This window comes from Musca autumnalis, unplaced genomic scaffold (assembly GCF_047663935.1).
Source record: "Musca autumnalis isolate F117 unplaced genomic scaffold, ASM4766393v1 scaffold_3, whole genome shotgun sequence".
Lineage (NCBI taxonomy): Eukaryota > Metazoa > Arthropoda > Insecta > Diptera > Muscidae > Musca > Musca autumnalis.
Window position 1 is genome coordinate 59,919,134 of NW_027411866.1, and position 13,476 is coordinate 59,932,609.

General features: G+C 33.9%; 1 protein-coding gene across 11 annotated transcripts; it reads left to right on the top strand.

Moving 5' to 3' along the window:
• Positions 1-11,498, top strand: LOC141399755 (asparagine synthetase domain-containing protein CG17486). 11 transcript variants are annotated; one of them, XM_073979026.1, is made up of 7 exons: positions 30-1,110; positions 1,720-1,763; positions 8,569-8,980; positions 9,049-9,272; positions 9,328-9,734; positions 9,789-9,972; positions 10,038-11,498. In XM_073979026.1, the coding sequence occupies exons 2-7, from the start codon at positions 1,737-1,739 to the stop codon at positions 10,464-10,466; spliced, it is 1,683 nt and encodes a 560-aa protein (XP_073835127.1). In that variant the 5' UTR covers positions 30-1,110; positions 1,720-1,736; the 3' UTR covers positions 10,467-11,498. The 11 variants fall into 11 exon arrangements, with proteins under 11 accessions (XP_073835134.1, XP_073835126.1, XP_073835127.1 ...); XM_073979028.1 differs by lacking the exon at positions 1,720-1,763 and adding an exon at positions 5,877-6,017 and having other exon boundaries at positions 30-1,087; XM_073979034.1 differs by lacking the exon at positions 1,720-1,763 and adding an exon at positions 5,877-6,017 and having other exon boundaries at positions 30-1,027.
• Positions 11,499-13,476: the final 1,978 nt, after the last annotated feature.

The window sequence follows — 13,476 nt, forward strand, 5'->3', positions numbered from 1 at the left end:
AGTATCGATAGTGCTATCGATATTTTGCCAGCTCTACTAGGTTTACAAAACATTGAAAGCCATGCAATTTTTTTGTCCATTTATAAGAATTAAAATAAGTAAAGAATAAAAATGTGTGGAATATATTGTTGTTTTTCAAAAACAGATCATGAGTGCTTGTGCTTGGGGAAAGTGAGTTTTTAATAGTTTACAACCACGCGAAAATAATATAAGTATATGTATATATGTGAGGAGTATATTGCTCTGTTGAACAATAATAACACAACGTGTCAACAAACAACGACCCATATCTTTACCCATGTAAATTATAGTACCATCATCGCCATCGCTTTCAGTCGATTACATGATTGGTAACCATTATTATTATTGTCAATCATGTAATTATTATTGTCAACATCATTATTAAATATTAAAATATTAAATATTATTAAAATATTGATCAATTGACATCAACTAATGACTCCAGCATTTGTTTCATTAATGAAAAATTGTGCAGGCAGGTTTCTCAACCAGGGATGTCAACTGCCCCGAGGTTAAAATCGCTACAGCCACATACGCACCATAGGTCTGTAGCGATTTTTACCTTAAAACAGTTGACATTCCTGCTTAAACAGTGGTTTTTGTACGTCAAAAATCACCACAAGTAGCGGGAAAACCACCAAGTTGGCACGCCTGTTCTCAACCAACCACGTAACCGTAACTCTCTTTACTCGTTCTCTTGTTGTTGTTGTTTCTTGTTTTTGGTTATCGCTTTTGGATATCGCTTTTGGTTATCGCTTTTGGATATCGCTTTTGGTTATCGTGGTGTGTTGTCAAGTGGTGTGTGTGTGTGTTTAGGAAGTGTTCGAAATAGTACAAATGTCATGATAAAACGTCACGATAAGATAAAACGAGTTACAAGAACACGGAATATAAACAAAATAAATTAAAATATATCGCATATAATTAATAATAAATTAAGTAATATAAACAAAGCAATAACAATACACAAAAGAAGAAGAAGAAAAAATACGGCGATCTTTGTTTGGTAAAAACGGGATTTAAATTGTATTGTCCTTATTTCTGTTTCATACGTATCGACAGCCAGGTAAAAATCAACAACAATAAAAATATAACAAGTAAGAACAGACTATAGTCGGACGGGGCCGACCATGTGATACCCTATACCACTATCCCTGTGCACTAGCTTTCCGGGCTAGCTGTTATAAGATGTGCATTAGAAATTTTACCAATTTTCACACAAAAGTTTTGATAAATTTAACCCGCTAAATATTATCCGATCATACCGTTGACTTGCACACTACTTCTTCATCTCAAACCAAAACTACGTTTAAAATTTCGCGCCGATCAGACTATTATTGCGACCTACAGAGCGGCTACAAAATCGAGCAAAAATTTTGTTTTTGGTCCATTTCATCCCTTTAACATTTCACGATCATCGCCAAAAACTAATCAGTTCTATTCTGGTCCAAACCCGACCTCCATACTAAATTTCGTGACAATCGGTCCATAATTGCGGCCTCTAGCTTGATTACAATTTTTAATGGACGGACAGACGGACGGACGGACGGACGGACACACATCGCTAAATCGCTTTATCTCGTCGAGATATGAAGTTTGGTATACCACATGAGGGGTCTACGACGAATATTTCGCGGCGTTACATGAATTTTTGGGAAAACAAACTTATTATACCCTTTTCCACATTGTGGTATAGGGTATAAAAATGAAGTGTTATGGCCACACGTACATTTCTTGTACAGGTAAATCTCGATAGTTGCTTACTAATATAATGGAAGTTCTTCAATATTTTCATGCCACAAATTGATCGGAACGGACGAATAACTTTTGTAAATATAATACCACAGAGGCGTTGTTGTCAACTGGCCGAGTCGCTTCCCAGTCAAATACAGGAAAAGAATAATACAAATGGAGATGGTTTCCTGCTTCCATCTTTGGGTACAAGCAATCAAGAGAATATGAGACCACTAGCGAATAGTACTGCTCTAAAGGGAGATACCTTTGGAGGCAGTGCAGCATATTGCTCTTGAGCCGAACTATCATTTGGAAGGGGCTGAGCGTCTTTTGGAAGGACGTGTTTATGGTCCACTTGGCATCAAACTCTCCGTCTTGGATGTCCTCTGTTTCGAGGGGTGTATATGATGGCTTAACTGGAGTTTAGCCGCTCAGCTCCGATTTTTACAAGTAGATTTCACTTCCCTGATCACGAATGTACACATAATTTTTTGGGAAGTATATACTTCCCGAGATATGGGCATTTGAAGTTCCAAAAATTCCCTTGTAAAAAGCCACTTAATGAGAGAAAATTTTTAAATTAGAAAAAAATGGGTTTCCTTGCCATAGATTTGCTCCTGTCCATAGGAGAAAGTCTTAAATCGCCGGCCGAAGGCCGGCCAATTAAAAAAAAACTGTAAATTAAAAAAAAAAAATGGGATGAGCGGCTAAACTCCAGTTGCTCCTATATGATGAATTGATTACACGACGTCGAGACATATTTATTCATATATGATTGCACTTTAAATATACATTCAATGTATATTACACTGTTCTTGCCATTAATTGTATCAACCGGCTCGGCTGCTGGGTCTTTGTCTTATTACTTTTGTACGATAAAAATGTTTTGATTCTGTTTTTCTAAAAATAAAATAAACAAAACCGCAAGTGATTGTCGAAAAAATCGACTTTGGATAGACGACTTTCATGATCGACTCAACCTATGCGACTTTGTAGTAGAGTTGTATGGTTCACGAATGAACTAGTTCAATTAAACGACTCATTGAAAATAGGTTTGCACGATAACAAAATGCTGTTCGGTAACAAACTTTTAAAGTAAAAGAGAGCCCCAGCAAAATGTTTGTAGCCAAAGAAGTAGTTAAATCATGAGTGCAAGTGATTCCGGACTACATCTTTTTACGTGAAAGAAGTCATGATTTTTACAAGGGCATGGTGCAGTGAGGATACTGTCTAATTTACTTCTTAAGCACACATTTTGCATTAGTTCTTTGTAGTGAATAAATCACAACAACATATGATTCAACTACTTATTTGGCTACAAACAAAGATGTAGTTCGAAATCACTTTTATTATTTTTTGTATACAAATTACTTTTTATGGATGCAAACATATTGCTGTTATTATAATTAACAAGAAACAAATTAAGTTCTTTGTCTTTTTAAGTTTTTTGTTTTTGCAAAATTTTGAAATTTCTAAAATGTGAAAAATTTATGAAATGGATTCAAATCGGACATTGTCAAAATGTGAAGAACGGACTGCATTTTTCATGACTCTGCGTGGACTGCTTCAAAAAAAGCTATTCAATCACTACTTCACAAGGAACAACTTCAAATAAATTTTGCTGGGAAGCTACTACACTTTTTACTACGATAACATTTTTTCCTTTATGTTATCGGAAAAAATAGTAAAAATTAGTCGATTCTTGCAGTACTGGAACAGACCATATAAGATTGGAATATTATGGGGAATTATTATGGAATATTTGCTCTGTTCTAGAACCTGCAAAAAGCTACTATTTTTTACTACGATAGCATTTTTCCTTTATGTTATCGGAAAAAATAGTAAAAATTAGTAGATCTGGAACATACCAATTATTTGTATGGGGCCAAAGGTGAATTATTGTCCAATCAAAAGGAAAATTTGGCATAAGATTAACCCAACCTTTACACATGCCAGTGACAGTTCGAAAAATTCAATACATACACAATATTTTACTATCACAATTACATTTTTTGAATTGTCGACTCCACTGGCACCAGATTTTTCATGCCAGCAAAATTTTGAGCTGGCTGCCAATGATATGTCGAAAATGAAAAAAGAGTTGCCGAGACTATTTTTAATCCATGTACATTTTTGTTTCTTTTAAGAATGCAAAGATTTAATGCATATTTTCAAAAAGATTAGGAAACACAAATAATACATCTCGGTAGCTGCAATATATTAGTGGTAAATAAAGACATAATTTTGATGTTTTTCATAAAAATATATGTTGACAAATAATTTCCCCTCTGGGATTATACAATATTGAAAAGGCGGCAATACCAGATTCATTATGTTTATGATTGAAAACAATCTTTTTAAAACGAAATAAAATAAGAAGTAATAATATATGTTGTGAATTGTGTTTTAAATCTGAAATATAATGCACTTTTGTGTGTTAATGCGGCTTAAAATAATTTTGAAATTGAACTTGCACTGGCATGTGTAAACACACAAGAAAACTGCATGCCAGTCGAACACTTTTTCGGCATTTTCGAGTATAATACATGTACTCAATTGGCACCATTTTACTGGCATATGTAACGGAAGTGTAATGTAGTGGCTGGACTCAGAAAGTTTTGAAATTTTGTCCACAGGTAGGTCTTGGAATGCTGATTACGCCAATATGTATGTATATCATGCTTGGGAATTCCGTATATCCCGGGATATAGTCTTCGAAAGTTCCGAAAAACCATATGATTTTTGACAAAAAAATAATGTTGAACAAATTATGATCGCGTTAGCCCTTTTTAGCATATGTCCATAGGAGAAAGTCTTAAATCCCGGCCGAAGGCCTGCTATTTTCAAAAAAAATTTAATTTTTGAAAACTTTTTGTGGAAACAAGTTTCAAATCCAGCCACTACATTCAACTTGCTCCCTTTCCTATGAAAACTTTTTCTTTTTCCTTGGCAAACAGTGGAAGCTTCAGGTGCCTATATGTGATCCTTTCATGGCAAATAAACGGTGTTTTTCAAGAAACCCAAATTTTCTGGTGTACTTTATGATCATTTTGGATACATTAAGTTTTTTTAAGGATGACCACAATGGACCTCAAGGTCAAGTGAAGTAGCTGCCAACAATAGTAGCTGCGCTTCCTAAAACCAAACCAAAGTTTTACACAAACAGTTTTAGTAATATCAAAGATTGACCAATATGGGCAATATGGGACATTATTTGTTGGAACTAATGTTAAAAAATAATAAATAATTTCATAAATTGTTACGATGCCATCTTGTGGGTAAAAACCGCCAAGGGTACACTTGTTTCATATTTTTTAGGGTTTTAGTCAAAATTGTTCAAAATTCAATAAAACAAACTAAAAAATATGCCTAAAATATCAACAATAATCTTTATGGTAAGAGCTACCTTTTTGCTTTTTAGAGGAAATCAAAATTCTTAAGGGTTTGGAAGATCCATACGCAAAAGTGCATGTGATAGGGAAAATTTAAAAGACAAGCATCTTCTATTTTTTAGTCTTCTATCAGGCTTCATGGTTAATTTGTTCGTGTTGCACATTATTATTTACAGATACGTTAATATTATTCAACATGTATTAATTTTTCTCGCCACTGTTTGTACGAAATTCCAAAACGACCTCCTTATCTGTACGCCAACAGTGTCCATAAAACTAAGATTCAGAACAAACCACCTGCCTGGCTAAACTCAACGCAGCAACATTGACCTAACTAACTTTCCCAATCCCACGGTAGCGGATTGTCCCGAAACTAAAAGTGTTTCGACCAGCGGCTGCCAACCCAGCATTACAAGTATATGCTGCTACAACAACAACAAACTTTCCTTTAACTCCTCACAAAATCATTCCTTCGCACACTTAAATCTTAGAATTCTAGTTCTATAATTCGGCTCCATACCAAATATTAATCGATCTCCATATCTCAACACTAAACATCAACAGTGACCTAAAGCCCATTTTTAGAGTTGATCTCCATATGCGATTCAGGGTAGCAAAGTTTTATGGTATTTTTGCTTTTTTATATGTAAATAAATTATTTTTTATATGGTTATGTATATAGTTAATATAAGATATTGGATGTATTGGCTTCTTTATATTACAATGTAGAAATAAATGAATGAAAATGAAGATATACACGCCTTTCGTAGTCTGTTTTCCACATCCATTCTTGTACCTCCATAATTAGCATACTGCCAAGGTATTCAAATTTGTCGACGTCCTGTATGGCCTCGTTGTATATATAACTAGGTGAGTTGACTGATGAGTTTATCCTCATAGCTTTTGTTTTTTTTTTAATGTTTATCTTTAATCCTGCTTTCTCAGCCTCTTGGACAATACAATTCAATTTACTTTGCATGTCCGAACGATTGTTTGTTACAAGGACTATGTCGTCTGCATAAGTCATTTCACCTAGTTTATCAACATCCTCTATTCCACCTGTACTTTAAAATGGGCTAATAAATTTAGATTTTAAATTAGAATTTAAATTTAGATTTTGTAAAATTTGTAAGTGGTCATAACTCCTTAACGGTGTTGCCCTGATAGAAGTAAAAATCAGAGCATAGAACATTTTTTGCACTTTTCTTTGAAAATAGTTTTTATACCCTCAGCCTTTAGGCTAAGGAGGGTATATACACGTTGATACGATAAAAATGTGCCTCATCGAAATAATGGTTTTAGACCCCAAGTATGTTAGGACCAAATGTGTTTCAGACAATTTGGAGTCGATATAGCCATGTCCGTCCGTCTGTCTGTCCTGCTGGCTGGAGCGCACGATAACTCTCGAACGGATGGACCGATTCGGTTCAAATTTTGGCTTTCGTAATATTTTGTCCAAACTTAGTTTAAGTTCGAAGATGAGCTACATCGGTCCACTCCTTCTGGTACCTCCCCCGTAAAAGTTCGAAAATGTTCGGAAAGTTTGTGCGCACGATAACTCTTGAAGGGAGTGACCGATTTGGTCCATACTTTGTATAGCGTAAACTTTCTACCAGAGTAATATGAAGTTTCAATATGGTCTTAATATGTCCACACAAAATTTCGGAAAAGTTCAGTTTAGGGCCATCTCTCGAATCGCTTTGATTTTTGTTTTAGCAGCTTGTATTCACTGCCCTCCATACAACAGTACAATTTTCATCAGGGGCAAGTCCATACTTCCTGAGAAAATAGCATGAAAGTTGCAAAAAAACCACTATGACACCGTGTGAGGTGGTTGGAGCGCAAAATAACTCTCGTACGGATCTGCCGATTCGGTCCAAAATATGGCCTTACTAATATTTTGTCCAAGCATAGTTTAAGTTTAAAGATGAGCCATATCGGTCCACTCCTTCGGGTACCTCGCCCACAAAAGTTCAAAAATGTTCGGAAAAATTGTTCGTACGGTAACTCTTGAAGGGAGTGGCCGAATTGGTCTATACTTTACACATCCTAATATATCTACCAGATATAGATCAGGTTAAAATATGGACTATATTTGTCCACTCCACCCGGTACCTCCCACACTAAATTTCGGATAAGTTCACTTTAAGACCTGATATCGAATCACTTTGATTTTTGTTGAAGCAACTTTCATTCGCTGCCTCAATTACGATGGTAAAAGTTTTTTTAGGGGTGAGTCCATACTTCTTGAGCAAACAGCCCGAAGAGTGTAAAAACCCCCTATGGCACCATATGTTGTGGCTGGAGATCCACTTCCATAACGGTCAATGTCGATCCATTCCTTTTAGTATCTCCTCCGCAAAACTTTTGATATTTAATCCTAATCAACATTTTTGTCGGTTCAAACGCCCAAAATTGTTAAAACCCCCTAAATACATACGTATTTTGGGAAAAAATTGTTTCAATATACACAGGCTGAGGGTATATCTCTGTCGGCAAAACCGACTGATACTTTTTTACTTGTTATAATTATAGTTATAATTATAGTTCAGTGCGACATGCCCTTCTTAAAATAATGGGTTAGTAGGGGGGTTTTGTTAGTAGTTTCGATAGTACTATAAAACCCCATTATTTTGGGGGGACTTTTTTGCTGGGTCTGATTACTAAAATGGCATAAAAATCAAAGAATTTGGAAATTATTAATCTATTAATGTCGTGCATAATTTTCAATGCTCAATTTAAAAATGCCTATATTTTGTTTTCCGGTAAATTTTTTGTAAAACGGTACTGTAAACGAACTATTTTTATATGCCATCTTAAAGACAAATTGTCAGGCTACAAAATTGTTTTTTAAATTGTTAAAAAATCTCAACTCGTTTCCAAGTTATCAACGTTTACATTTTTTATTTCAGGTTGCATCATTTTCAATGACAGTCACTGTGTATTTGTGTCATTAAAGTAAATACCCAGCAAACACAATGTCGGACGTCCGACGCGTCTGCTTAAAGTCGGAAGTTTTTTCCGAGGCGTCTGACCGACTTCGGTCCGAACTCTGATGTTTTTTCCGATTTTGGTTTGCTGGGTATCTACGAGGAGTCAATATAATTAATCATGAGATTTTTTAAATTTTCTTTTGCCGTATTGCGATTCTATAATTAGTTAAATATAATTAACTTCAATCGTTCATAAATAAAAATTTCTTCTGTTCATAACTTGTATAATTACCCAATATTGTCGTTAGGTATTATGGGTAAGACTTAAAATTTTATTTCCAAATTTTGCCTTTCAATTTCTTCCGATCTTAGTAGTTAACAAAAAGGATTACAGCATGTAACACATTTATTGGTTATAAAGCTTGAGAATAAATAATTAATAAAAATAAGCATAATTATAACATGAACAAGTTTTGTCATTGCTACAGGATTTGATCGACATACTCCAAAACCGGGGTCCAAATTCAAAATCTATTGTTACTATTGGAGAAATTACTTTTGGTGGATTTGTGCTGCACCAGCAGGGCATTCAAATGTGTCCACAACCTATTAAATCAGATCGTCATGTACTTATTTTTAATGGGGATATATTTAACTTGCCAATTACCGATTGTGGAATATCAGATACTCAGTGGCTTTTTAGCAAATTGTCCAAAATGAAAGATGAAAATGAGCTAATAAGCTGTTTTAAAACAATTGAAGGACCATTCAGTTTTGTATTTTTCGATAAACTCCGTAAATGTATTTACTTTGGACGCGACAGTTTAGGCCGGAACTCATTGCTGCTTGAAAACAATAAGAAGCATTTACGCATTCTGAGTACGTCATGTATATCTCAAGGCAGGTAAATACAAATATTTCCGGTGCTAACAAAAAATAATTTTCATACAATATCTATATTTACCTAGATATGCGAACTGAAATAGATATTGTAACAACAGAAATACCACCATTAGGAATCTATAAAATTAATAACGATGACTGCAGTAGTTGTGTTGTCTTTCCTTGGCAACGACCAGATAAAAATTGGAAAACTCAAGCCAATGTACTGGAGTCTACTATTGGTTTGACAATTCTTACTGAGTACTCAATCGAACCATCTTGGCTATTTCATGGCACCATCCATAATAAGGTATGTTCATACATTATGTTGGGAATATATTAAAGTGTACATCATCTGCTTTCAGTTCTCCTTTGACTTCTACAACTTATTTGTTGGAAATAATTTAGACACTGCTGAGATATATGAAATATTATTACAAAATTGTGAAGTTTTAAAAGCTCTAGACAATTTCGCAAATCTTTTAGAATACTCTGTAAAACAACGGGTATCAAAAACAACTACATATTGTGCAAAATGTTTTCCCAATAGCATGGACTGTGGCCATTCCAAAATTGCTATCCTTTTTTCAGGAGGAATTGATTGCACAATTTTAGCGTTCATGGCCAATAAATTTGTTAACAAAGCAGAACCCATCGATCTTATCAATGTGTCTTTTGAAGCAACAAATTCTAATGTTGTGAATTGGAATGTTCCAGATAGGCAATCGGCAGTATGTTCTTTAGAGACTTTGAAGATATTATGCCCTGACAGGTATGCATTTTATCATACTCAATGATTTTATATTAATTTTTTGTTATCGTGTAGAAAGTGGAACTTTATTGAAGTGAACGTTACTAGAAATGAGTTATATACCCAGCTATCTAGTTGTATAAAACATTTGATATATCCGCTCACCACAGTATTGGATGAATCAATAGGTTGCGCTTTTTGGTTTGCATCACGAGGAAAAGGTTTATTGTGTGGAGAAATCTACGAATCTACAGCAAAAGTGAGTATATATTCTGATTGTTAAGCATTTCAATTAAGTAAGGAGTAACACATTTTTTATTATAGGTTGTATTAGTTGGAAGTGGTGCTGATGAGCTGTTTGGAGGATATGTTAGACATAAAAATGCTTATAATCGCTGCAATGGATCATTAGAAGAAAAAGAAAAATGCCTGCTCACCGAATTAGAAAAAGATTGGCAAAGAATACCGACACGTAACTTGGCCAGAGATGATAGGGTGATATCTGATAGTGGTAGAACACCTAGGGCCCCATTTATTGAAGAGAATGTCGTCAAATTCGTTCGTAGTCTCAAACCATGCCAGAGATGCTGCTTCCTGTATGAGGATGGTGTTGGTGATAAGTTGTTTTTGCGATTATTTGGGTACAGACTCGGCCTGAAAGGCACATCATTTCTGAAGAAAAGGGCAATTCAGTTTGGTTCAAAGATTGCAAATAAGAAGGACAGTGCAAACGACCGTTCAAAGTACCTGTAATCCCAATTCACAAATTTTCATATGTATACACGCTTTTATTACTCAATTAAAAAGAAATGCACTAAAAACTATTTTCACATTTTCGAAGATTATTTCATTTAAAATTCGAAACATTTCATTTGTATTTTGAGAACTCCAATTAAATTTATGCCTTGTTCAGACAAATTACTATATAATTACTTCATTTCCCATACAAAATTTTGAGAACGAACAACGATTTTTGTACATTGTTCAATTTAAATTACTCTCAGAACGACGATAAAATGTGTCCCATCTCTAACAAATGAGAGAATTTATCGAAATAAATTAATTATGACAGAAAAAATATAAAATTTAAAAATTTATTAAAAACTCAAATATTTTTAGATAAACTGCAAAACGTGAATGAAAAGTAAACGGTTTAACGACTAGTATACATTCAAATCATAGCAAATGTTCTCTTCTCTTTTACTACAGCTGCATTTCTTGTCCATCGTTTTAAATTCGCGTACAAATTTAGAAACAAAAATCAAATGCCTGCCAAAAAGTCTGTATACCAAAAATTTATTTTGGCAGGTCTCTCTCTCTCTCGTTAATTTGAAAATAGAAAAATTAAAAAATGTGTTGAAAACACCAAAATTGTGAGAAAAGTAGAAAAGATGAATGAAAATAATTTTATTTAATATTAAATAGATATCTGAAAGAAGAACAAATATTTTTCCTGTTTATATCAATTAATTTTACGCGTCTTTTGGCTGAAACTTTCTTTAAATTCAGTAAATAAAAAGTATGAAAATATGAATCATGTTGCTATGAATTGTGAACCATGTCGTATGAACGGGTTAATTCGTGTACGTAATTATGAGAACGAACGACGTAATTCAAATGCTGGTATGAACATGGCATTAGAATAGTTTTTTTGTAATATTTGAAATTTGAATTATTTCCTGTATAATTTGAATTTTTACTTGTAATTGTAATTAAATTTTTTTATTTTCTTAAGTCTATAGATACAAAATCCTTACAGAATAAAATATTAACTATATACAAAAACCCATTTTCAATGATTGATATAATAACTACAGTTAGACAACAAATGTATTGCAAAGGACAGAAATGTAAAAAATGTCATATTAATTGTTCGTTTATGGCAACAAATTTTGTAAAAACTATACGGTTTTTTATGCAAAACTCTTGCTGTTGGTCATTAAAACAATATTCCGTCGAAATAAACAAATTTTATTTGCAATTTATAACAAATACGGATTAAAAGAAAAATTACCTACCTACTACTTTGAGGTGACAATAAATGTGTTGCAACGGGAAAAGCAGTACTATAAAACTAATCATTTTTGTATTCATTATGCATTTTTATGACTTTTACGGCTAAAAATGAACAAATAGTATTGGATGTGATAAAGTTCAGTGCCGTCATGGAAGGTCTTCAGATAGGTAAAAAACGCATGAGGCCACATTAACAATAAACAATGACAAATCGACCGCAGACAAGTATACAAAGAATGAATATTTGGCTTAATATGTATTGTCAAAACAGTCTGATTTTGGAAAACATCAAAATACCTCTGGAAACTATAGGGGAAAAAATACCCTCGGTGTAGTATTTTGAAACGACCTACAACAGTGCTCTATTTTTTCTCTCAATAGTATTGGAATGATTTCATTTTTACTAAACAGATAAATATTATCCTCTGCCTTCATAATAAATCCCAAAAAGTGCGCTAAATCTAATAAAACGCACCAAATAACCCCTTCTGGAAAAGCTGGAATACCAATTTTTGGGTAGTATATTCTTTACCAAGCAAAAAATATGCGAAATCGGGTTCACGGACATAATAATGATTGGGAAGACATCACTAGGAAATATTTAATAGTCATTATTCTGAAAGCCAGTAGAAGGGATCCATAAAGCTCAAACAAGTTCAACTACCACCATTTCAAAGGCCAGATCATGACATATTAATCTTATTTGTGTAAATTGCTGATGCAATATGACAACACTGTACTAATAAATACCTCGGGCCAAAATCCCGATATCAACCCTTATAAAATTGTTAGCCGCATTTTAAGAGAAAACTCGAAATAGGTCCTCCAATGAAAGATCAAAATTTACTAAAAATTGGGGAACCAGTACCCTTAGAGTGTAACATGCCGAGGCAATGAATGTCCAAAGTGGATAGACAACTCAATAAGGAACACCTTTATGCTAATTCTCCAAGAAAGTCCCGGGCCACACTACAGTAATTTCACTGAAATTTTGATATGAAATTATGCGTCTCTAGATCGACGTCCATAGTAGAGTAAAATCATAAAATTGCTGTAGTGGGGAATTCGATTTAAGAACACCTAATTTCATGAAACTATTTAATGAAATTCACGCTAGTGTGGACCGGGATAAACCAAAGATTTGGCAACTTTTACAATACTTTTATTGTCACCCCACGTAGTAGTTAATTCTTATTTTTGACCGAATTTATATAAATCTATATTGTTTTGAGGACCAATAGCAAGAGCTTTGCACAAAAAACCATATACAGCCCTATTCTGAACATTCCCATGGGAACTGTTTCCCATGGGAGCGAAATTTCCCATTCCCACGTTTTCCATATTCTAAACGACGTGGGAAGAGCAAACCATGGGAGCTGAAATGTCGAAATTCGAAATTAGTTACACCAAATTACCAATTTTGGGAGCTGTAATTTTGTTTTGTAATACAAAATGCCTATTTGCATTGAATTCGCGGTTTTTGAATTAGATTAGCAAAAGCACAACTCACTTAATTCAACAACCGTGCATTGATTTATGGATTTTTAAGTGAATGGAGTCAGCGATGTGTGATGTTGTAATAAGCACATTTTCATCAGAATGTGCGAATTGGTGTAAGCATTTTTTTTAATTAGTAGGCAAAAATAATTTTTGTGTATAAAGTAATCGGAACTTTTAAGTTTGTAACGAATTTAAAAATTTAACGAGTATATCGCTAGTTTTACTTATTCCTAATGATCGCTAGAAC

Bases quoted from the DNA above. Each gene is read 5' to 3' on its own strand.
- LOC141399755 (XM_073979025.1), top strand. From the start codon at position 112: ATGTGTGGAATATATTGTTGTTTTTCAAAAACAGATCATGAGTGCTTG. The intron at 8,981-9,048 runs GCAGGTAAATAC...ATATTTACCTAG, and splicing joins TACGTCATGTATATCTCAAG to ATATGCGAACTGAAATAGAT. The intron at 9,735-9,788 runs GTATGCATTTTA...GTTATCGTGTAG, and splicing joins AAGATATTATGCCCTGACAG to AAAGTGGAACTTTATTGAAG.